At 38.3% G+C, this 24,546-nt stretch overlaps 1 protein-coding gene across 2 annotated transcripts; it reads left to right on the top strand.

Annotated features, from left to right (window-relative positions):
* Positions 1 to 741: 741 nt before the first annotated feature.
* LOC150105199 (sulfotransferase ssu-1-like) lies at positions 742 to 24,275 on the top strand. Of its 2 annotated transcripts, none has more exons than XM_090395529.1 (2): positions 742 to 944; positions 22,468 to 24,275. In XM_090395529.1, exon 2 carries the CDS (start codon positions 22,481 to 22,483, stop codon positions 23,444 to 23,446), a length of 966 nt encoding a protein of 321 aa, XP_090251655.1. In that variant the 5' UTR covers positions 742 to 944; positions 22,468 to 22,480; the 3' UTR covers positions 23,447 to 24,275. The 2 variants fall into 2 exon arrangements, with proteins under 2 accessions (XP_090251655.1, XP_090251656.1); XM_090395530.1 differs by lacking the exon at positions 742 to 944 and adding an exon at positions 17,024 to 17,264.
* Positions 24,276 to 24,546: the final 271 nt, after the last annotated feature.

Raw genomic sequence — 24,546 nt, 5'->3', positions numbered from 1 at the left:
GTCCATTTTGTAATAATTTCATTTAAAAAAAAAATTTTCATTGGTGAAAGAAGTGAAACAGTTGGTTTGTTGATTCCATCCTTTCTGCTAAATTCCTTTGGGATTTGAGAATAATTTCTTTTCGAAGATTGTTTGTTCTAAGTTCGTGACCATTCTTCCCCATATATAATTCAAAAAGCACTTCGCCTATGACTTTATCTTCACTATTATCTAATAAGGATAAATGCGCGTTAAAACATTTTTACAGTCATTTCAAATGGTTTCTTCTCTCTTGAGTTTTAAAACTTCACGTTCTGCATTTCACATTATACGATGACTGCTCATCCTTTTAAGAGAGAAGGTTCAGCAATTTACTACCACTAGTCCGGTAGTGTTCTACTCAATTTATTTGCCAGACCTTGAGGGTTGTCACTACTCGTACACAGAAATTTAAAGCAAGTCTGCTGAGGAAAACAAAACACGCATTATCGGTTTAACCTTTCTAAGTGATAAGTTATCACTACGTCGGTCAAAGTTCATCATTATACAGAGAGACGGCGAAAGCGACACACACACACACACACACACACACACACACACACACACACACACACACACACACACACACACACACACACACACACACACACACACACACACACACACACACACACACACACACACACACACACACACACAGAGAGAGAGAGAGAGAGAAGTGGGAGTCAGTATATCTTCATTTCGTTCCTTACAACTTGCGAAATCACGTACGAACATCCGCTGCGTGGACAACATCCGTCAATTATCCGGGATTTCCACGTTCATCGTCAAAAAAGGAAACAGTGAATCGACAAAACAGACGGCAAATTACTGACGCGGCAAATTTAGAAAACCAACAGAGTATAACTAACAATAATTTTTGTTTTTTTATTCTGAAATAGTACTGTTATTAAATTAAATCCAAGGTAAGTACGCATTTCTATTCGTTCAGCGCGATGCCGAATTTTGTAATGAAATTAGTTAACAGATTAGGCCTAACATCACAAAGGTCATAGCGCAAGTTCGCTTTGAGGTGGAGCCTTCGAAATTCAATACGTTTCGAAATTGCCCTTTGGTTATCAAGACCCGGGTTCAAATCCCGTCTAGACATGGAGAACCTTTAGACTTTTGAAGTGAAGGTGAGTTACCCAGTCTCATACGGAAATAGTAAAGTTTTTTATCCCCAAACTCTGATGTAACATATCTTATATTGGTTGGCATAACTGCCAGTTATGAATTCTGGAATGGTCAGTTTGATGACCTCTTCGAGCTATTTAAGCAAGGAGGGGTGGAATACGACAGAAAAAAAACAAAGTGAGGAAAATTCGATTTCTGTGACCATTATTTAGACACTCCTTTAGACAGCTGTTTACGCAAAGGGTACTAGGATGGAATCAACCGCATTTAATAAGAAATAAACTACATCTTTAAGTTATGAGTATAGCGTTGCATAAATGAATAATAACTCTCGCATCCATTTTAACATAAGTGTTCCTTTATTTCTTGTGAATGATTTGATTTACGTAATACCATCTTGAAAAGTAAATTTATCTCAGTTCTTATAGGCTTTTTTACTGTCAAAGATTACACTTGAGTTCAGTTATGCGTACCTCTTTTCCAAATGCGTACACATTATACTGGAATTTTATTGAAATATTTTAAGCATGAATTATTAAAAGAAAGTGAAATTATGATTATTATAGCAAATGTTTGACGTCATTAAACAGCCAAGATAAAAGAAACGAAACAAGTATTTGAAAAATACGTGATAGCATCTGTGCCTTGAAACTATTGGAAATCCGTTTAGTAAATATTTATAACGAAGTCAAATGCAGTGAATTGATTGTGTCTTGATTGTGCAAAGTTGCTTTGCCTCCTTCGTTGGATATACTTAAACTCTACTTAAACTTTTAAATCACAATAAAAAAAAATCTAAAAATATTTTTATAACAACATTTTATATTTTATAAATATAAAATATATTTTTATAAAAATATTTTTATATCTCATAAAAATATAAATATTTGGTTAGAATATAATAATTCTGCCTTCCTGCCGAATTGTAGATCACACTAGGAAGCACTGTTAACTTCTGTGGTAGATGGAGTGAGCTCTTGGCTCTTTATCCCTTTATCTCTATTTTACTTGACGTTGGGGTTGTTGTGTGGGTATTTCGTCTCCGCTCTTTGTGAGCTTTGTGGTGGTTTTTACTTTAAGATGGCTTTCGGTCTTCTGTGTTTGAAGTGGTCTGCAATTGCTAAGACATGCATCTTTTGATGCATGTCTTAGTAATTGGTTCTGGTGGTTTTCTGTTATTGCGAAGAATATTTCTGCGAAGTTTTTAATGGGTGTCTTGATGCTTGGTAGTTTATTATCGCGATGAAGTTGAGTGTTTCTGACAAATCAAGGTACGTTTAGTGCCATTCTGAGACACTTGTTTTGAGTTGTTTGCAGTTTTTAATGTTTCTTTCTGTCATGTGTCCCCAGGCTGGTGAGGCATATATTTGTTGGGGTCTTATTACTGTTTTGTATATGAGGATTTTGTTATTTTGGTTTAGGAGGCTCTTCCTATATAAGCAGTGGGTACAGCTGTGCTATGGTCTGGTTGGCCTTGGTGCTGAATCTTTAAATTTAGTTTCCTGTCTAGGTGTACTCCTAGGTATTTTGCTGTCTCCTGCCACGGGTTATTTTTCTAAACATTTGAATGTTGTCTTCGTGTTCTGTCTTCCTTCTGCTGAATAGCACTGCAGTACTTTTTGCTGGATTAATTGCTATTCTCCATTTGCTATACCAGTTTTGTAGGATGTTGATTGCGATTTGAAGTTTCTTGGTTGCGAGGTTTGGTCTGAGGGAGCTAGCTATGATGACTGTGTCATCGGCATAGAGTGCAGTGATGGTTGGTGATAGCTTGGGGAGGTCTGCCATGTATATTGAGAAGAGGAGAGGAGATGGTAGGGAGCCTTGTTGGGCGCCGGCCGTTATTTTTCTTTCAGTGGATCTGATTCCCTCTACTTTAATATTGAATTTTCTAGGACATAAGTAAGATTTGGTGAGGTGAACGAGCGGTGTTGGGATGCCTGCTTTGTGTAATTTGTACAGTAGCCCATAGTGCCAGATGTTGTCAAATGCCTGGACAAAGTCTAAGAAGATAGCTCCTGAGTGTTGGCACCATTCGTATCCTTGAGTAATATGTTTTATGACTCTCTAGATTTGATGGGTTGTTGAGTGTTCTTTTCTGAAGCCGAATTGTTCGTCAGGTATTATGTTTTCTGTTGCTTCTTGGATTCTTACATGGATTACGTGTTCTGCTATTTTGCCTATGTAAGATAGTAAGCTGATGGGCCTGTAGTTTTGTGGGAATTGTTTGTCCTTTCCTGGTTTGGGGATTGGAAAAACGTCTGCTAGTTTCCAGCTTTATGGGTAGTGTTTTAGTCGTATCATAGCGTTGGTGATGGCTACTAAGTGCATGATGCCCTTGCGGGGAAGTAGCTTAAGTGCTCTATTCTGGATCCCGTCAGGGCCTGGGGCTTTCTTGGTTTTTAGTTTTTTGATGATATGGTATATTTCTTTCAGTGATGTGGGTTCTGGATTCTGGACAGGTTTGGTGTTCCGAGTTATCTTGCGTACTTGCTTATGGATTTTCTGGATGAAGTTTAGGTCTGCGTTGTCATAGTTAGGGCTGCATTGTCTATGTGCTGTGCTTGGAGCGAAGTGTCTTCGTGATTTTCCATAAGTGTTGCTCTTCTGTGTTTAGTTGTTCTATTTTGTTGTTCCATTGTTGGTTGCGGTGGTCTTTAAGTGCATAATATGGCTATTATTATGGCAATATATAATATGGCAATAATATGGCTATTATTGCCATATTTCTTGTGGTGGCGTATGTGTTGAGTATTTTTCCATTGTTATTGGTGTCTCTACTGTTCCAGGTCGGATGTTTGGCGTTGAGATCTACGGCTATGATTACTGGTCTTCCTGTGTTCGGTACTTCTTCCAGGTCTGTTTCTAGGAGTTTTTTATTTGGAGGGTTGTAGGTTGCAAATACCATGATACTGCTTGTGTTCTCCATGTGTATTTCAATTCCTGTTGTTTCCATATGTTCTGTTTGAGGTCTGGCTATTGCGTTGTGTTTTATGCTCCTTTTAATAAAGATGGTTGTACCTCCTCTTCTTGCGTAGGTCTGTGCGGTACGGGGTGTAGTTGTTGATTCTTGTCTTGTCACTTGGGCGCAGGTGGGTTTCATTTACTAGGATGATGTCTGCTTGATCTCTGCCGCGAATTCTTGTAGTTCAACTGATTTGGTGGGTAGTCCATTAGCATTCCAGCTGATGATCTGTAGAGAGTTGGTTTTTTTTTTTTTTTTTTTGCTTTCATCCATTAAAGATTGCAGAGAATAAAATCTGTGAATGTTTGAGAATGATGTCCTTGGTCTCTTGTGTTCGGTCAGTTTGTCGGAGTTCTGCAAGCATCTCTCCTATGCATCTTGTTATGTTGAGAAGATTGGTCTTGCTGGTTTGCTGTGGGTGGTTTGTTTTGGATTTGGAGTCTTCTTGTTGGGTTGGTCTTGCAACTTCTGCATATGTTCTTCCGGTTAGTGTGGAGGCTGTGATTTGTTGGGTCGGTCTACTTTTTTTGTATCGGCTTGCTGCTTTGAGGTTGTATCTTCTGGTTTTGGGGGTGTGCTGTACACCCTCTGAAGTAGTGGGCCCCGCAGTTAACACATTTCGTGCATTCTAGTGTGGCGTGTTTTCCTCCGCATTTCACGCATCGGAATTCCGCTTTGCAGCATCGCTGTGCATGACTGAACTTCTGACATCTGTGACAATGTGTTGTTGTGGATTTGCCTCTACTTTTATAATTAGGTCGTAGATAGTCTGGAGGTCGTATATATCTTTCTGGTCTTTAGAGATTTCGACTAGGTTCAAAGGACAGGGAGTCTTGTCTGCTCTGTGCATTCGGCTTACTTTAATCGGTTTAAATCCTTTGTTATGTAGGTCTGTGGTGACTTCTTTTGATATTGTTTCTGTGATTCCTCGTAGTACTACTTTCAGATGTTTGTCGCTGTTGAGTTGGAATGTGTGGTATGATAGGTTGCTGTTATTCAAGAACTTCGTTATGTTTCTGTAGTCTGTTGATGTCTTAGGTTGGATGCGTATCCCTTCGTCCGTGTTTGTTGCTTTTGTGAATGTGATTCCTGTTGTTTTTATTGCGGTGGAATCAACGTCCAGTGTTCCTTGGCCCTTAGGATGACTGGGGGGGGGGGGTATTCTTTCTTTTGTTCCTTTGTTTGTCTCTGTTTCTTTTGTCTTGGGTATTTCTGTTGTGTTAGATATTTTTCTTTTCTTTTGTACTTTCTGCAAGTCGGCATGCGATTCTGTTGTTTGGCGAGCGTTGCTATGTGTTGCTTGTTCATCTACTTGTGGCAAAAGTGCTAATTCTTGTTGTGGATCTGTGTCGTCTTCGTAGTTTTGGTCGTCCATGATGTCGTCAGTGACTGTTGCGGGGGATGTGTCATACAGTTTTACCTTCCCTCGCCAGTTATCGTTTAAGAGTTTTCCTAATGTTAGGAACTCTCTGTAAACTTCTTCGAAAGTTAGGGGCTTTTCCATGGTCTTGTTAACGATAATTTACACAGATAGAGAAATGCGTTACTTTAGTAGGTTTTATCATCACCACTCGTGGTCATTTGATGATCAGGCGTTCCAATTACGTTCAGATTAATCGTAATCCTCAGAGACACGAATGTACACAAATAAACATCAAACGCACAAGTACGAGTCACTTTTTTGATAGTTTCTCACTACTACACTTACTCAACCAAACCACTCACTAGAAAGCAGAACTTATCCTTATAACTGTCTTAAAGGGGCAAAGCAAGAATGCTTTTTATCTTCCCCGTTATCTGTAGAGGACAGAATAGGGATAAGGTGTTATTGAGCTATTAAAGCTCTGATCATGGCGGGAGGGCAACAGCAATATATGTATGTAGAGGACAGTGTAGGAATAATAAAGCTTTGATCATGGCAGGAGGGTAACAGCAATAGCCGAGCATCAGTTAGAACTTCATTGGCTACAGCATTGCCATCCATTACCCTCCAAGGGTATTAATTAATCACCACATCTCGACGTCGATTAACTTCCTATCCACCAGAAAACATTGTAGATCTAATAAACAATACGATCAGAAGTTTATTTTGGTGTTTGATGATGTTAATAGTTTTTGACGAAATAATAAAAAATATTGCAATATTATTAATCATTTGTCAAAAATATTTAGAATGTTAGAATAGTTTAAGAAGATTATTGATTATTTTAATCAATTTCACTTATTATAAACTAATGCCTTTTTTTCAATTATTTTTTGTTTTTATTTAATTTTTTTATTTATATATGTGTGTGTGTGTGTGTTATTTTTTATGTATTTATTACATTTTTTCCTCTCTCTGTTCAGAAATCAGCCAGGACCTTAGCTGGTTACATTTATTTATTTTTTTTTTTTATTTATTTGCTCATAACCAATAAGTTTGAAAGTTCAATCGTTATTTAAGAGTCAACTCTAAGCAACTGCTTTACACAATTTTTTCTTGTCATCCGTGTCAAGAAACTTAACTCAAGAAAATTGACCATACAGCTTATACTGTTTCAGACAATATCACGTTAGGGTTAGACACCACGAGATGTTGGCAATTGAATACCATACTCTCTTCCCCACATGGCAAATCAAATTATTGATAAGTCTTGGGCCAGCTATCTGTGATTGGCTGAGGATATATATTCCTCGGATATCGCTTGACAGCACAAAAATGTAAGTGGGAACTCTTTTGTTACTTTAAAAACCTATTAATTCTCTCATTGTTAGAATACCGTACAAAAACGAATTCTTTTAAAATAAATATAATTTTTAATGAAGGTACTACATTTCATGTTGTAGCGCCACCAAGCATAAATATTCATTCAGAATTAAAGTTAACTAAATAGCATAGATCGCTAGATGTGAAGATATGTCATATAGTTTATCTTGAATTTCTGTCGGACGTTTTTCACTTTAAATTATTCCAAACATAGAAATTTATAAATTAAGAATAATATAGCATCTGATATATGTATTTAAAATTTTTAATAAAATATCTTCTATTTCGTAACTAATTTGAATAATTGTACTAAATCTATTCACACCATATAGAAAACCTGTAATTATTATTATGAAAATAAATGCAATTGATTTGCCTTCAATTGCGATGGCAAATGGCGGCTCGCGTATTAGTGACGCGTTTTGATCAGTGCGATAGTTTTGAATGATATTTATAGAGGTAAGCGTTGAGCGAGATACTATAACCAGTCGCGATGGATGGATTGTATTAATATATGTATATATATGTATATATAGCTAATGCTCAGTTGTTGATAGGGTATTCAACAGGTTCAAAAAAATCAACTTAGTAGGTAAGTCAACCTTTTTTCAAAACAACGGCGATACGCTAGGCCTACTGCCATCAGCATCGCCATTGTTTCATTGCGTCAGCTACTGCATCAGAAACTGTCTATTATTACAATACTGTGGAAAAGGAAAATCATGTCCTGTTCCACAGAACAAAACATGGGTCCAACCATAGATGCTCCGTATGAGGAACTTAACTTTAAACAGCTCCTGGCAATTTTCAAGCATATTGGAAATCTGCTTCACACAAAATGGCCAGGTAAGGTAGTAGTTCATGAAATACAAGAAGTTGATACAGACGACGCTCAACTTTTAGAACTACTTCAAGACAGCGCTACTGAAAAAGCAACAACGGCTGAAGATCATTCCCTTACTGACCACACTGATTATCAGGAGGTTCGCGCACGCAAAACTGCGACCTCCGAACCACCAAATGCGGATGTAATGGAAGAAGATGGCTCTGTCCCAGACTCTCCTACCTCCTCAAGGGAAAAGATCCCCCCGATTATTCTGCGTGAAAAGAATAAATGGATATCACTAAGGAATACAATGAACAACTTAAAGATCTCTTACCACAATGCAAAGAATGTCACAGATGGTGTTAAAATTGACCCCAAGACTGTTATGGACTATCGTCGGTTAACATATGAATTGAATACCTGAGGAATTCAGTATCATACATTCTCTCTTGGTTCGGACAAAAAATCTCAAGGTAGTGATCAGAGGTGTACCTGAGGATGTATCCACAGAGGAAATCACTACAGATCTGCAACTGAATGATTTACCACCAATAAAGGTCAGCAGAATGACCAGGAGGGACAAGACTCCAATGCCACTAGTGTTGATTGAGATCAGTCAAACCTACAAACATATATATCACTTGACGACCATCTGTGGATTGAAAATCTCGGTAGAACCGTTAAGGAAGAGAGCTTCTACTGGGCAATGCCAGAGATGTCAAAAGTTTGGGCATGCCCAGAAAATGTGTAGAGCCGAATTCAAATGCTTGAAGTGTGGGGTCGGTCACCCAACCAACACATGATCTAAACCAAAATCTACCCCTGCCAAATGTGCCAACTGTGGCAGTCCTCACTCTGCCAACTACAGAGGATGTTTGCATAATCCACATAATAGGAAATCTGAAGAAGGAACATTCTCCTCTTCAATTAGCTCACCTACATCAGCGGCTACTTCACAGCCTCCTAAAGTTGAGAATAAAGACTCAGAAGCCCATCTGCTGAGAACGGAGGCTCCCCAAAAAACAACTCAAAAACAGCAGTGTAGGACATATGCGGATGTAACCCGCCCTAAACAGACATCCCTAGAACAGTCAGCATCACGTCCAAATTTGACAGCTATCATTACCGCGTCCCTGGCTAATATGCTATTAGATTTTAGCAGATCTAATCCTTCACAAAGTTCTACTAACCGATTTCTAAAAGTCACCCAAGTCATCATTTCAGCACTCACTAATGAACGGTAAAAAATCAAAACCAGAATCCCTAGAGATAATAGCCTGGAATGCAAACGGCTTGAGAAATAAGATCCTAGAACTTCAAAATTTTGTCCATAGACATCAGCCAGATGTCTTTTTACTAAACGAAACGCACCTAAGACCGGCAGACAAGCCCAAAAGTTATGGATATCAATCGTACAGAACTGACAGATCAACCCACAGGGGTGGAGGCACGGCAATTTTCATCAAGAATTTTATCTCTCATCACTCCACAAACATCCCTCCTACCTCCAATCTTGAGGTCACTGGCATTGAGATTCTCACGAGTTCAGTAGGCAAATTAAAAATTTTTGCAGCATACCATCCCCCACAAAAATCATTATTATTTTCGGACTTGAACGCCTTATTTGATACTGGAGAGTCTACCATTGTGACAGGTGATTTAAATGCCAAGCATTCTACCTGGAATAGCCATTCCACCAACAAAAATGGACAGATACTACAGAACTATGCTGATTTCAACAACCTAGGTCCTGCTGATCCCACACATCACAATACTTATGGTAGGGCTGATGTATTGGACATAGCCATACTGCAGTACATCAGACTCCAATACAATTTAATGACAATCAATGATTTATCATCAGATCATAACCCAATACGGTTAAAATTAGGAAATCTTGAAAAATTATCCCCCCTCCTCACTCATTTATTCCTTGGGAAAGGCTCTCCAAGGTGCTTCCAAAATATATTGGTCCTGTTCCCATCATTAAATCAAAAGAGGAAATTGAAACAGCTGTCAAAACTCTAACAGAGCAGATTACAGCAGCCTGTGCAGCAGTTACTACCCCTGCAACTACCAACAAATCCAACCACTTACCTGAAGATATTATGAATCTGATTAGGGGAAAAAATAAGGCTAGAAAAAGATACCACAACACCAGGGCGCCACAAGGCAAGCGGATCTTAAACAGGTTCAATTCTGCAGTGAGAGACGCACTCGCAGCTCATAGAACTCAACTCTGGGAAGAAAAACTGACTTCTATCTCCACTGACAATCACTCTGTATGGAATCTTATCCGAAAGATTAAAAACAGAAATAAACCTCTTCCCCCTCTTCAAACAGATTCAGGTCTCATCCACACTGAGGCAATAGCAAATCATCTTGAAAAACAATGCAAACCCGCAAACGACCACCTATTGTCCATCTGACAAATATAATTAACTCCATTCTTCACTACAAATATTTTACTTCCTACTGGAAATTGCCGTACATAATACCAATTCATAAACCTGGAAAAGATCCCACTTTGCATCAAAATTACAGACCAATCAGTCTCATCTCTAATCTAGGAAAAATTGCCGAGAAGGTAATTCCTACTAGACTTCAAAATTCTGTACTCCGATTAAATATCCTGCCTGAGGAGCAGTTTGGCTTCCGACAGTTGCATAGCACCACACAACAAATACACAGATTGGTGGAGCATATCATCACAGGTTTTAACTGGCGTCAATGCACTGGGGCTGTTTTCCTAGACTTAGCCAGTGCATTTGACAAGGTTTGGCATTATGGTTTACTATATAAACTAATATCATCCGGTGTACCAATCGGAATCATTCCACTTATCAAGGCATACCTCTACGATAGGCGCATGCAAGTGAGATTAAGTGGAGTAGTCTCTACACAAAAACACATCTTGGCTGGAGTTCCACAAGGGTCCTTACTAGCACCAATTCTTTTCTCCTTATACTTGCATGATATACCACACAACCCATTATCTTCAATTAAAGCTCTTTACGCTAATGGCACAGCGATATTGGCCAGAGATCATTAAAGTCTCAGCTAGCCATCAAGAAATTGCAAGAAAACCTTCTGCAAATTGAACAATATTTTGCAAATGGCGACTCCTGGTGAATCCTCTGAAGAGCGTAGCCGTCCTATTCTCTAGAAGATCAGTGCTTCCTAAAGAAGATATTCTCCTATTTAACACAAAAATTCAGTGGAAAACAGAGATCAAATATCTTGGTGTAGTACTGGACAGAAAACTGACTTTCAATTACCATATCAAGACTCTCTGTGCAAACACATCAAAAACCATAGCCCAGCTTTATCCGTTAATTAACAGAAACAGTAAACTGAGCACCAGAATCAAACTTCTCATATACAAACTGATGGTTCGTCCAATACTCACCTACGCATCACCGGCCTAGAGCCATACTTCAAACTCCAATAGTATCAAATTACAATGCATTCAGAACAAGTGTCTTAGAATGATCCTGGGCGCCCCATGGTTCATCCGAACTGTCCAACTGCACCGGGACACGGAGATCCCCTATATTTATACTTTCATGCGGACTATAGCAACCAAATTCTTCTCAAAAGCAACTGTGCACCCTAACAGACTGATCCAACTGGCTGCTGACTATGATGCAATGGACTATTCTAAGCACAAAAGACCTAAAGCCATCCTCAACCCCAACACTGAGGATTAATCTCCTAGCCCACTCAGGGCGAGCAATTGGCTCATAAACTCTCTCAACTCACAGTTTCTATTAAGATAGCCGGGAATATGAAAAGCTTTAGCTTCACCCGTTAAGCCAGTAATGTTACTAGTTACTAGTGCCTTCAATTGCGAAGTCAAGTTCACATTCAAACCCACTAATCGTGCAAGCTGTCAATTACAATGAGACTGATTACTACAAACACAAAAGATCGAAGGCTATTTTTCTCTCAACCGATCATAGCTAACACAACTGCCCTCAGAGGGCGAGCTTAATTGCTCACAAATCTCCCATTCCAAAACAACTCTCATTACAGATAAAGGGGAATATGAAAAGCACTTGTGCTTCACCCATCCTGTCAGTAATGTCAATGTCAATGGTTGCCTTCAATTGCATATTAATTGGAATGTCAATAGACGATTTCGCTAAATAATTCCAAAAATATAGAAATTTATAAATTAAGAATGATATAGCATCTGATATCACACCGTATAGAAAATCTGTAATTATTATTATGATAGGAAATGCAATTGATTTGCCTTGAATTGGAGTGAGATGACGATCTTGACTGAGTGTAGATTATGAGTTAGTGTTACAGGATTAGAGGACCAGGGTTAGATTCTCAATGAGAGGTAGAGTGGTATGCTACGAACTGATTTCTCGAGTTTGGATTATTCTGCTTTTCTTTAGTAAAAGAACTGTTACCAGTGATATAGTGAAGTGATTGTGAATACCATACAGCCAATGTTTCTACCAGTACCCGCCCAGGTAAAGGTAAGCTTTTGGCTTTTTCACGCAAGTTCCCCAGGCAGTCTCCTGTGCCCGTCAGTTGTCATCCGCCTCTCGAAGGAGATTTCAACTGTCGGTCTACACTTGGTGGAAGAAAGGGACAAGGCAGGTCCTGAACCACTCACCCCCCCCCCCCCATCACACCACTAGACTTAAAAATGAACGAAATAGACAGGGACGCACCGATAGAAACACTAGACAAAGGACTGACGAAAAGCCTACTCAAAAAATTTGAAGTGAAATGGCCAGGCTCCTTGAACCTGTACTCTACCACGAGGGACGATGAGGAAAGCGAGGATACTTCTAACACAGAGGAAAAACTGGATTTGGTGGTCTCCCAGGACCAAGGAGAGACTCATACGCGGAAAAAACCCAAAACACCGACCACAGAACAACCCAAGGATGAAGGTATGGAGGAAGACGGACACAACTCTGACTTCCCTGTCTCCATTAAAGATAAAGTATCCCCAATTATCTTAAGAGAAAAGAACAGGTGGAGAGAACTAAGGGCCACCATGGCCAGTCTACAGATAGCATACACGACAGCAAAGAATTTAGACGATGGCATCAAAATCCAGCCTGCCACTATAAAGACTACCGCAGACTCACAAAGGAGCTAGACAATAAAGGCGTACAATACCACACCTTCACCCTCGACTCGGAGAGGAGCCTGAAGGTGGTTCTCCGTGAAGTATCTGAGGACATACCTACAAAAGACATGGCCGCCGATCTCTGCTACCAAGACCTACCACCCATCAAGGTCAGTAAAATGACCAGAGCAGACAAAAGTCTGATGCCACTCGTCTTAGTAGAGATCCACCACGCATATAAAAACATATACGACCTAACATCAATTTGCGGCCTAAAAATCAGCCCAGAACCACTAAGAAAAAGGGCCTCATCAGGACAGTGCCACAGGTGCTAAAAGTATGGTCACGCCCAGAGATTATGTAAAGCTGAATATAAGTGCTTAAAATGTGGTGAGAGCCACCCCACAAACACCTCCACCAAGCCAAAATCCATCCCGGTTAAATGTGCAAACTGCGGGGGCTCTTATCCAGCAAACTACAAAGGACGTATGCAACATCCAAAAAACAGACGACCTGCCTCCTCTACCAGTCTACAAACAAACACCAGTAGCCCCAGCTCCTCAACCCACCAGAGGACGACAAAACACGATAGAGAACCAACTGCCGAAACCAGATGTCCCGATCGGAGCAAAACACAAACTGCAGACGTAGTCCGCTCAACAAAGGCCACTCAGGAACAATACCACCCAAATTTAGCAGCCGTCATTACGAACTCCCTCGCGAATATGCTGCAAGACTTTAGCAAATCAAATCCCACTTGCTCTTCCTTAAATATAATTTATTTCCTTTATGAATTTTCCTCTCTACAATAACTACAAGAATTATAAAATTTCCCTGACTCTAATATATGTATCACTTCTTACATGTTCATTCTATATCTCTGGCCGATTCCTAATTTTACTCACGTGCTTACCCTGACTATTAAAGGCCATGCCTTGTTAAAAGAAATGAATCCTCTAATTTCTTTCTGGGGCCGTCTCCTCTTCAGATATTGACAAATTTATTTATTAAAGCTGCGCCAGCCAATATCTTAGAATACATGGTACCCTTATTCAGGGAGACTTTTCCAGACCTTTGGTGCACATAGGTGAATAAATTTGGTGCTTAAACTCATAAATTAAATGCTCTACTGTGGCTGAGTAAATTCAGGTTTGCAGTCGTAGCCTCTATAACAACATGTTATACCTTTCTTTCAATTCCTCCCCTCCTGCTATGGTTCGGATTAATGAGTGGTAGTTTTGGTTCATATCACAGGCAACACTCAAGTATAAAAGAAAAAACATATTTATTGGAATCTAAAGACATAATATACACTTAGACCAATCTCACTTTCAATTAGTTCAAACTTTTTCAAACTAAGTAATACTCTAATACATGAATAATAAATCCTTCTTTTGAGTTAAGAGATTTAACACACATAATATACACATTATACACTTCTACTCAATTTTCTACCTACTATTTTAGTCTTGCATAATAAACTAGTCACAATCATCTATAATCATTCCTAACAATTTGTCTTATGGATATCAGTCACTGCTAAATAATCGCTTAAAGTTCTTAAACTTTTTCCGACTGGGTAATTATACAACAAAATCTGTACAACCCCTCAACCAGAAATCTAGAGCTCACAGAATTAGTAGTACCCACAACCTCAGCTGGGAAACTAACACTTTATGCAGCTTACAACCGTCCATCAAAAAATCTGCTACATTCAGACCTGGATGCCGTTCTGGGCAATAAAGAGCAAGTCGTCATTGGCGGTGACCTAAATGCGAAACACCCTGCAAGGAACAGCAAACCCACCAGCAGAAATGGCATACCCTCTTCAGCTACTCCAGTTCAAACTACGCAGTTGTGGCAGGCCCCACCGAACCAACATATCATAGTACGTATGGCACAGCTGACATACTTGACATTGCTATCCTGCAAAATATTAAGCTACAGCCTAGATTCTTTAAACGAGCTGTCATCCAATCACAGCCCAATCCTGTTCCAGCTGGGAAAACAAGAACAACTTCAACCCCCCTACTCCTTCATCTCATGGAAAAAACTATCGGAACCTCTACCGGAACACATTGGACCAGTCCCTCACATCAGCTGCATAAAAGAAATTGGAAATGCTGTCAAAACTCTGACCCAGCAAATCAACACAACCATAAAAGTTGTTACCTCTACTAAAACCACCTTTAAGCCCAATCGGCTTCCCGAAGACATAATGGATTTAATCTAAAACTCCCCGAGACCTGCCACAACAAACCCGCAACCACCTCACCAGCTGAAATCTATGAAGTCCTATAGAAGCTGAAGAATAAAAAATCCCCTAGTCCTCATGGCATTGCAAATAGAATGATTACACTGCTGCCTCGAAGAACAGTCGTACATCTCACCACAATAATTAACGCCATGATCAGATTCAACTATTTCCCCAGCTATTGGAAAGTCGCAGATGTGGTCCGAGTACTTAAACCAGGTAAAGATCCACACCTGCCTGAAAGCTATTGGCCTATCAGCCTGATCTCAAATTTAGGCAAAATTGTCGAAAAAATCATCCTCTCCAAACTCCAAGCCTCAGTAAACGAGTTAAATATCCTTCCAAAGGAACAGTTTGGCTTACGACAACATCACAGTACTACTCAACAAATTCATAGGACAATTGAGTACATCACCACCGGCTACAATTGGCATCAGCACACTGGAGCATTCTTCCTCGACATAGCGAAATCTTTTGATAAGATATGGCACTTCGGATTACCACACAAACTCATCTCTGCGGGCATACCATCAAAAATCGTCCACCTAATTAAATCTTACCTCCAGGACAGACACATACAAGTCAAAATAAACGGAACAGTTTCAAGTCAGCGACGGATGTCAGTGGGAGTTCCCCAAGGTTCCCTACTTGGCACCGATCTTATTCCCGATATATATATATATATATATGGCAGACATCCCACACAGCCCAATGTCATCGATCTTAGCACTCTACGCGGATGACACAGCAGTACTTGCCAGATCTTTACAACCACATCTCGTCACTAAAAATCTGCAAGAAAATTTGCAAAAACTAGAACAATGGTTCTCCAAATGGAGATTACAAGTAAATCCCCAAAAGAGTATAGCGATACTTTTCATCAGAAGATTGGCAACTCCCAAGGGGGACCTTTATCTATTCAACACCAAAATCCCCTGGCAAACAGAAACAAAATATCTTGGGGTAATTCTAGACAAAAGATTAACGTTCAACCCACACATAAAAATCTTATGCGCGAAAGCATCTAAAGCCATCGCACAACTTTACCCTCTAATAAATAAAAAAAGTAAGCTAAATACCAGAATCAAAATACTCCTCTACCTGCTGACGACCCGCCCCATTGTGACATACGCATCGCCAGCTTGGAGTCCCACATCCAACACCAACATCCTCAAGCTACAGAGAGTGCAAAATAAAGTGTTTGATCCTAGAGGTACCATGGTTTGTAAGAACCGTCCAACTGCATTGAGATACAAACATCCCTTACATCTACTCCTTCCTACAAACTACAGCGGCAAAATTCTTCTCAAAAATGTCTACACACCCCAACGATCTAGTGAAACATGTAGCAAGCTACGATGAAATTGATCTCTTCAAACACAAGAGGCCAAAAGCCATCCTAAATAATAGCAACGTAGAGTAATCCCCCCCCCCCTGCAGGGCGAGCTTACAACTCATATCTTCAATTCGTCCCTATCAGACAACGGGGAATGATAAAAGCATCTTGCTTCACCCCCCTCTGGCCAGTTATGTTATGCCTTGGATTGCATATGAATTGAAATGTCAATAGACGATTTCGCTATCAGGAAATGCTTCTCAAAACAATGGGAGAAGGTCATTAAAATCCTGTTTGATGCCTGATTTTTTACTTTACAGATGTTAATGTCGTAACCAAGCATTCGTAATAAGTATTAGAATATTAAGAAATGAAAACATTATCGTAGCCTTCTGCATTTTCATTAATAGGTTGTTTTTAAGGGGGAAAAACGAACGAACGGTTCTTACAAACTCCTTTCTTTTGTTATTAGTTATATCAAATACTGATTCACTTCGCTTGTTTTGCACGCTGTACATCATCGTCTTACGTAAATTAATATTCCACACCAAGGTCATGTTATCTCCTCGTCTATCTATAAGCCAAGCTATTTCTGAATTGAACATTTGCTTGCACACTTTATGTTGTCACATTTTCAGGCAACCACAGGGCCATTCCGGATATTCATGTTGTTTTTTAATTGAAAGGATCAAGTTTAATTTCACAACTCTTCTATTATCAAAATATTTCCTGCTGTGAATATGTTAGGAGGAAAAGTCGGTCAGTAGGTGTACAAGATAACCAGCTGGCTGATATCTGCGTTTTTATTTGGTGAGGTTGTCATATTGCATCTAACCTTAGGGCGAACAGACGGCACGTTCATCGGCAAAATATTTTAGACTGAGGTAAGTTTACTGCAATGGTTTTCTCATCAAAAAAATTTGGAAATATATATATATAATTACTATTATTATCATCATCATGAGCTTGTTATTATTAAATAATTAATGGGTTTATTATATTAGACTGAAGTGCTCTGAACTAGGTAGAAATTGTAATATAAACACCCTGCATGATAATAATAATAATAAAAATGTCCACTCAACAAAATCTGGGACATATAATTACTGTAAATTATTGCTATGAATATTTACTAACTGAATAACTATATGCCATCTGTAAGTTATGCAATTTATAATTATTACTGTGTGTGGAGGTGTTGAAAGTTTTTTTTTACCTTAGGCTTTGTAATACGTTAAAAATACCAAGAAATTATATGCTTGGTTTTAATCCTTTTCCTGAAATATATTCACGTCTGAGCTACTTGCATATAGAAGCTAATGACTTCATATCACTTGCCTTAGTATGTATCCCAGGGGTGTGATTTGCATTATAGGAAGGATCCTACCCAGACCGGCTATGAATTTTATTGATTCTCATTACTCGCAAAACATTCTTTTGTGTCCTTGGGTAAAGGATTAAAACCAAGTATATAATTTCTTGGTATCTTTAATGTATAATAGAACCAAGATAAAAAAAAAACTTCAACATATTTCTCTCATCAGGGATTTTTATTGGGGGCACTGACAAGTTTGCAGATACTGGAAGGTGGTCTTTTAAAGGTCACCAGTTTTTGGAACATTGGAGGTTTCGAAAATGCTGCTCTACCCGAATAAAGGTTGCGAGCGATCTGGGTAGTGGCCCTTCCTATTATGAATTGCATTATACACCCCCGAAAGGGGGGGTATTGCTATATATAGTATTGCTTAGTATGTAGCCCATATGCTTTGCATTATGGGATACATACTAAGGCAAGTGATAGGAAGTCATCAGTCTATATACAAGTATCTCAGACGTGAATATATTTCAGGAAAAGGATTAAAACCAAGTATATAATATCTTGGGATCTTTACCATATTACTAATTATAATCTGTGATGAACCACTTGTAAGCAAATGTAGAATTGTTGCCTAAATTTTGCAGCATATGCGTGTAATTTAATTGAGATGATTAAATGTTAAGATTATTGTTGTTGTGAGTAAACAGATGATAAGTGAAAATCTTTAGTACATTACCGAGAAATGAAGTAAGAAGAAGGGCTATGATGGGAAACGATTTGATGTGTAGCAATGGATAGGATGAATGGGTGCGAGGTGAGAGAAGGGTTTTGGATATAGGATGAATGGGTTTTGGCTGTGAGAGAAGAATGGATTTGTACAAAAGAGGGACGGCTTACACTTGAATGAGTTTGGTATCAGGAGGCTCTTGAAAAATTATTAATCGGTATGAGACCTAACACAGAGAGTCAAGGAAAGAAAATTATATTTGACGGAATGGTGAGAATCTGTGTGAAAGGGAGACAATGTTAGATAAATGCGTTAATGATGGTATGGGTATTATTATGGAAATGATTACGAGGAGAGAACGATTTTGTGTTCGTCAGGTTCGGACCTATCATGCATGTGCAAAAATGTCTGCACAAGTGACGCAGTAAATAAGAACAGAGATCTGCAACTTGTTCAGTTGGGTCGCACAGACCACAGGAGTGGGCATGCTAAAACGCATGCAAGTAACTTATTATGTCTGCACACGAATGCTAAAAGTATCAGAAACAAAGGTGTAGAGTTGGTTGCGATGGCGAACACTTTGTGATCCCAGAGTATAGACGTTGTTGACATCTGGCTATCAGAGACAGATATACAAGTGATATCAAGTGTAAAGGGTACAGTGTTTTTAGGATGGATAGGAGAGCAGGGTAATGAGCTGCTAATGATATTCAATAATTTGAGTCCAGTTAGGGTAGAATGTTATGAATGCGATATAACAATTTGACACAGAGTAGTGAGTTTGAGGCCATCTAATGCGAGATGGAGTCTAACGAGATCAAATACAAAGTGGAGTGTTGTTACAGATATAGTGGATCAGGTACATGTGACGAAGACATGCATTACCAAATAAACATGACGGATGGTGAAAGAAGTCATCATCATAGGTGACCTTAATTATCTCGAACATTAACTAGGCAGCAGTGAAATCTAATGAGAAAAATGAAACCTGATTTACTGAGCTGTTGCTAGACAACTTCCTTAAGCAGCATGTGGCAGAAGGAACGCGAGGCCAAAGATTAGTAGATCAGCTAAAGACTTAACTGTTTTGTCTACGGTTGGTGACAGTAATCATGTCATAATGACCTGGAAAGTGGCTACGTTTACGAATGTTCCATTCAGAAAAGGTTACATGCGTAGGAAATTATGACCACCTGAGGAGTCTACTGGATCCTCCCCCCCAGGGTATCGGGTTCTAGGCAGATAGGATAACAGCAGTACATGGGGAGCATTTAAAAATACTTATATCATGCAATATCGGAATGAGTCCCTAGAGTCAGAAGAGGGTAGAAGCTAAATGATGTGCAGGTGTATTATGCAAGAGATTCTGAAGAAAACGATGATGAAGAAGGAGTACCGTGTGCATAAGGATGGTGTCAGTTATGGAAATTATAAGCAGCAGGCCAGAAATCTGTTACACGGAAAGCTGAGTATGGAAAGAAACTGGCTCTACAAGCAAAAGAGAACAAAAAATTCTGTCTTGTTGTCGCAAGTAAGAGAATAATTCTACTGCGGGTAACATATGCAGAGGGGATTGTTCAACTAAAACTATGATCATGGTGTATACAATATTGAACTCACTACCTTTTCACTGAATGAAGAAATTCGAGTGTATGAGAAAGAGGTACTGAAGCTGTTATAGAAACTGAATACGTAGTCAGCAATAGGTACTGGTGTGTTATCAGAAGAGATGCTAGAAGAATGCTCAACTGATCTGGTTGTCCCTTTCACTTGGCTATGTACCGTAATTGAAGTCTCTGAACAGGGATGATTCCTGGATAAAAATAATGTTTGATAATTCCATTGTGCAAAGACGAATATGTCTAACCATCGCCCTATCACTATCTCTGGAGTGGTGAAGATTTGGAAATGTTGGTTAGGACTCGCATATAATAATAGTTTGACAGATGTGAGCAACTTCTTTGTATTTTATATTAATGTTGCGATGGAATTAGACATCGAGAAGAATTTAACAGACAGGTAACACACAGCTGTTTATATGATGCAAAGATAGAGTAATCTAGAATGAAATGACGTGCAGTACTTGTAGAATGATTTCAATACATTGGAATTGTGGGCATGTGAAAAGGGATATCAGTATGTGCACTTACGTGTAATTAGATGTATGGCGTGATGAAATAATGCCATGTTATATTATATTGGCCGGATTATGTTAGAAGAAGCTAATGAGGCTGTGTATCTTGGAGTGTGGACAGGAAACTAACATTCAAGAACTATATAGCACAGATTGCGAATACAACTCAGAGGGTCATTGAAATGATTGAAACGAATCTTGACATGTAAAGATAAGAAAGTCGTGTAGCTCCTCTTTACTAGGTCTTAATACGACCATACTTGGATTCGTGTACGTTGGTCTGCTTTCCCTGGTGATACAAATACAGTGAAAAGGAGAGTGTTAAAATCACATCAGGATTGTGTAATATTGATATTATGAAGACAGATTGAGAATTTCTAGTCTGTAGACACTAGCAAACAGGAGAAGAAGGGGTGATGTCATTCAGACTTACAAACTTTTGAAAGGATCATACAGGATTAAAGTTGGTGGAATTTTTCGTTTTATGGAGGGTGGGGGGAAAGGACAAGAGGGCATCTTTGGAAGCTGAGAATAAATGCCGTCAAGAAGGGGCAAGATCTAGATTTTTTTCTCATAGGGTAGTGCGTGATCGGAATGGATTGGCATTGGATGTTGTATGTTCAAGCAGTTTGAACGAATTCAAGAACAAGCATGACAGCTGGTTCAGGTGATGTGTGATACCCGAATTAGTCTCTAATTCCCTGAAGGTCTCTTTTAATAATAATGAAATAATAATTAGTCTGAACAACATGTTTTTCTATTCTTTCAATGTTTCAAATGCGGCATGTAAAGAAATGAAGTAAGAGCCTCCGTAGTTCGATCGGTATAGACGAAGCCCTTTGGTTGGAAAGACCTAGGTTCGATTCTCGTCCATGATATGAGGAACTTTTATCTGGTCTTTTTCGACTAAAAGTGAGTTAGCTGGTCTCATACGAAGGTAGAGGGTTTTTTCAAACTCCGGTTTGAAACTCGAGTCCTTCTTTCCGTAGAAGGCAAACCGGCTGGTGAACACAGACGGATTTACAGTCAAAATACATACTTAAAATCCCTCATTAGGAGGACTTAAGCAATCCTAAGTGATGGGTGAGGAAACATTGAGGGGAACCCCACACAAAACCAACAAGAAATGAAGTGATTCAAGCAATTGACTCTAATCAGGTTTACGTCACCAAAGAGAGAAATTGTACTTCGAACCTTTAAATCTAAAACATTCCTGAATGTAAATGTTACACTTAAACTTTCGTGGTTCTAAGAAACCTACTAATTTGTGTGTGTTGAAACATTATATAGTAAAATGGTAGCAGGAGATGAATGTCCTTGTTGGTATTAAAAATATCAAATTCAATGTAAATTGAGGAACTCCTTTGTCTAATGGTTAATATCGAATGGTTATTAACTAAAAATAAATAACAAAAGTTCCTGAAATTCATGTTACATAGTAAAATATTATCATATTAAAAGGTGTATTCATTTTTTAATAAATAATAACATTAATTTAATTAAGATATCTATGAAATCTTAATTATATAAAATAAATAATTAAGATTATTTATTTTATTTTAATTTTATAATTAATGTTTGTTATTTATAATGAAATTTATTGTCTAATAAGAAATATATCCCTTCTTATCTCTCTCTGTATGAAGGACACGACAGCCTATATAACAGACTGCATATTCTACTGTTATTTTCATCATCATTTTCTTGTTGATGGTGCGAATAATGGTGCGAATGTCCATTCACTACGTGAATGGACATTCGCACCATTATTGACTTTATCACGTGCTCATGCTTATAATGATCCTTTTTTAGTGATTTTATGTTCTCATAAAGCAATATGCTTTCTTCACCATTTTCAATAAAATAAATAAATAAATAAATATCTCAGAAATTTCGTTTCTGTTTCAGTCAAAATCTCAACATGGATGCTGATTCCATTTGGCGTCAGTGGTACGAACCCCGGAATGGAGTCTCTTTCCCTAAACCATTCTCTCCTGACTGTTGCGAAGAAGCCTTGAATTACAAACCCAGGGATGATGACATCATGATCATAACCTACCCGAAGTGTGGCACCACTTGGATGCACAACATTCTTCTGCTGTTGTTCCGCAAAGGCAAACCTCTCGACTCCCCACGGGAGTTCTTCACAGCCACGCCGTTTCTCGAAATGGTAGGCGTAAAAGCTGTAGAGCGGACCCCACGCCCCCTTGCCATCAAATCCCACATCCCACTTGGTAAACTGTGCTGGAATCCCAATACCAAATACATATACGTCGCAAGAAATCCAAAAGATTGTTGCGTGTCGTATTTCAACCACATCCGGTCGTTTCCTGGTTATCCAATGGATGAAGGCAGTTTCGATACCATATTTGAGATGTTTCTGCGCGGTAAGTTAGGTTATAACAGTTATTTTGACCACGTGCTCGAAGGGTACCAGTACCGTACCAAGAACAATGTCTTCTTCACCACTTATGAAGCCATGAAGAAGGACATTCGGAAGGTGTTGGTGGATCTCGTAGCATTCCTCGGCAAAGATTACGTCGAGTTGCTTGAGAAAGATCCGGCGATTCTTCAGGATGTGATTGAGAACAGCAGCATGGCGGCCATGAAGGGCATAATCAACGATGCGATGAAGTTACTGAAGCCAACGCCGGAATCCATGTCAATACCAGACCTCCCTGAAGGCTTGAAGTACGTTCATCAGTACACGTTGAATTTGAATTTAACCAAGAAAGGGCCAGGCTTTCAGCTGGTTAGAAAAGGGGAAGTAGGAAACTGGAGATCGTGGTTATCGAAAGATCAGTCCCAAAGAGTTGACGAGAAGTTCGACCAGGAGCTCAACGGGACTGAATTAGTTGAAAGCTGGAAGGAGTACATGCAGTACTAGTTAGAAGATGTCTTACCATCATCAAGCATTACACAATTTGTATACACAAGTGCTGCAAGAGGAAACTGCAATTAATCAATTTTTATTGACTGATGTAAAAATGTACATTATAATTTTTCATTTAATCTTATTTTAATTTTAAATAATAAAATTAAAATTGAAATTGAAATAAGATTAAAATAATTTTTATCTTATTTCTATGTTTTTAAAAAATTTAAGATTATTTTAAAATTTGTGTAGTATTTTAAATATTTCTTAAAACACCATTTACTTTTTATCATTATAATTATATATTAAGTAAGTAGAGAAATATAAAGAACTCTTTCTGGTTTGGTTTAGTGCATTGCATTCATGCACTTTTGTTAATTTTAACATTACATACATTTATTGATTGGAAGTAATGACTAATATCTCTTAATGAAACTATTTTATACAATAAGTGGTTTAACACTGTTAATGCACTATCCTTAGTACATTGGTCATTATTTAATGCTTAGAATCTCAATTGGATATTGTTAACTGCACTGTTCCTAATATATTAATCATTATTTAATATTGTTCTTAATAATTAATTCTCTGTTTCAGCAGTGAAGACCAAATAAAACTCTTTTTACAAAAAAAAAAAAAAAAAAAAAGACAAAATAAAACCATTTAAATGGGTTAAATTACTTGTTAATGAAATGATAGACATCCTTAAAATATTTTCACATAAATACTGAAAGTGGTATGAATTTTTGTAAACTTTTAATTGCTTTGGAAATCAGTTTACAACTTTTTATTTATTATATTTAAAGAGACCCCACATTAAATAGTATATGGCTTTGTTGGATGATCTGTTTTTCTTTTTTCTTTTTTTATCGTATGCAATGTATATTAATTCTTATCATATTTATTTGTTTCTGCATCTGTTACTTCCATTTCGTAAGTCGATGAACCAGAAATACGGAACCAATACAGAAAATCTAAAGTAATGCAAAAAAATAAAGTGCGGCAATTTTTGTTTTCTTTGATTTAAAAAAAAAAAAAAAGAAGAAATATAGTTAAATATTTTTTATACAAAATAAAATCTAAATGAGAGCATTATCGCCTTATTATTAGTA

This window comes from Typopeltis vanoorti, chromosome 7 (genome assembly GCF_054136105.1).
Source record: "Typopeltis vanoorti isolate ZY-2024b chromosome 7, IOZ_Tvanoo_1.0, whole genome shotgun sequence".
Taxonomy (NCBI): domain Eukaryota; kingdom Metazoa; phylum Arthropoda; class Arachnida; order Uropygi; family Thelyphonidae; genus Typopeltis; species Typopeltis vanoorti.
The sequence above is the reverse complement of the archived record's forward strand: the minus strand, read 5'-3'. Positions and strand labels throughout refer to the sequence as shown.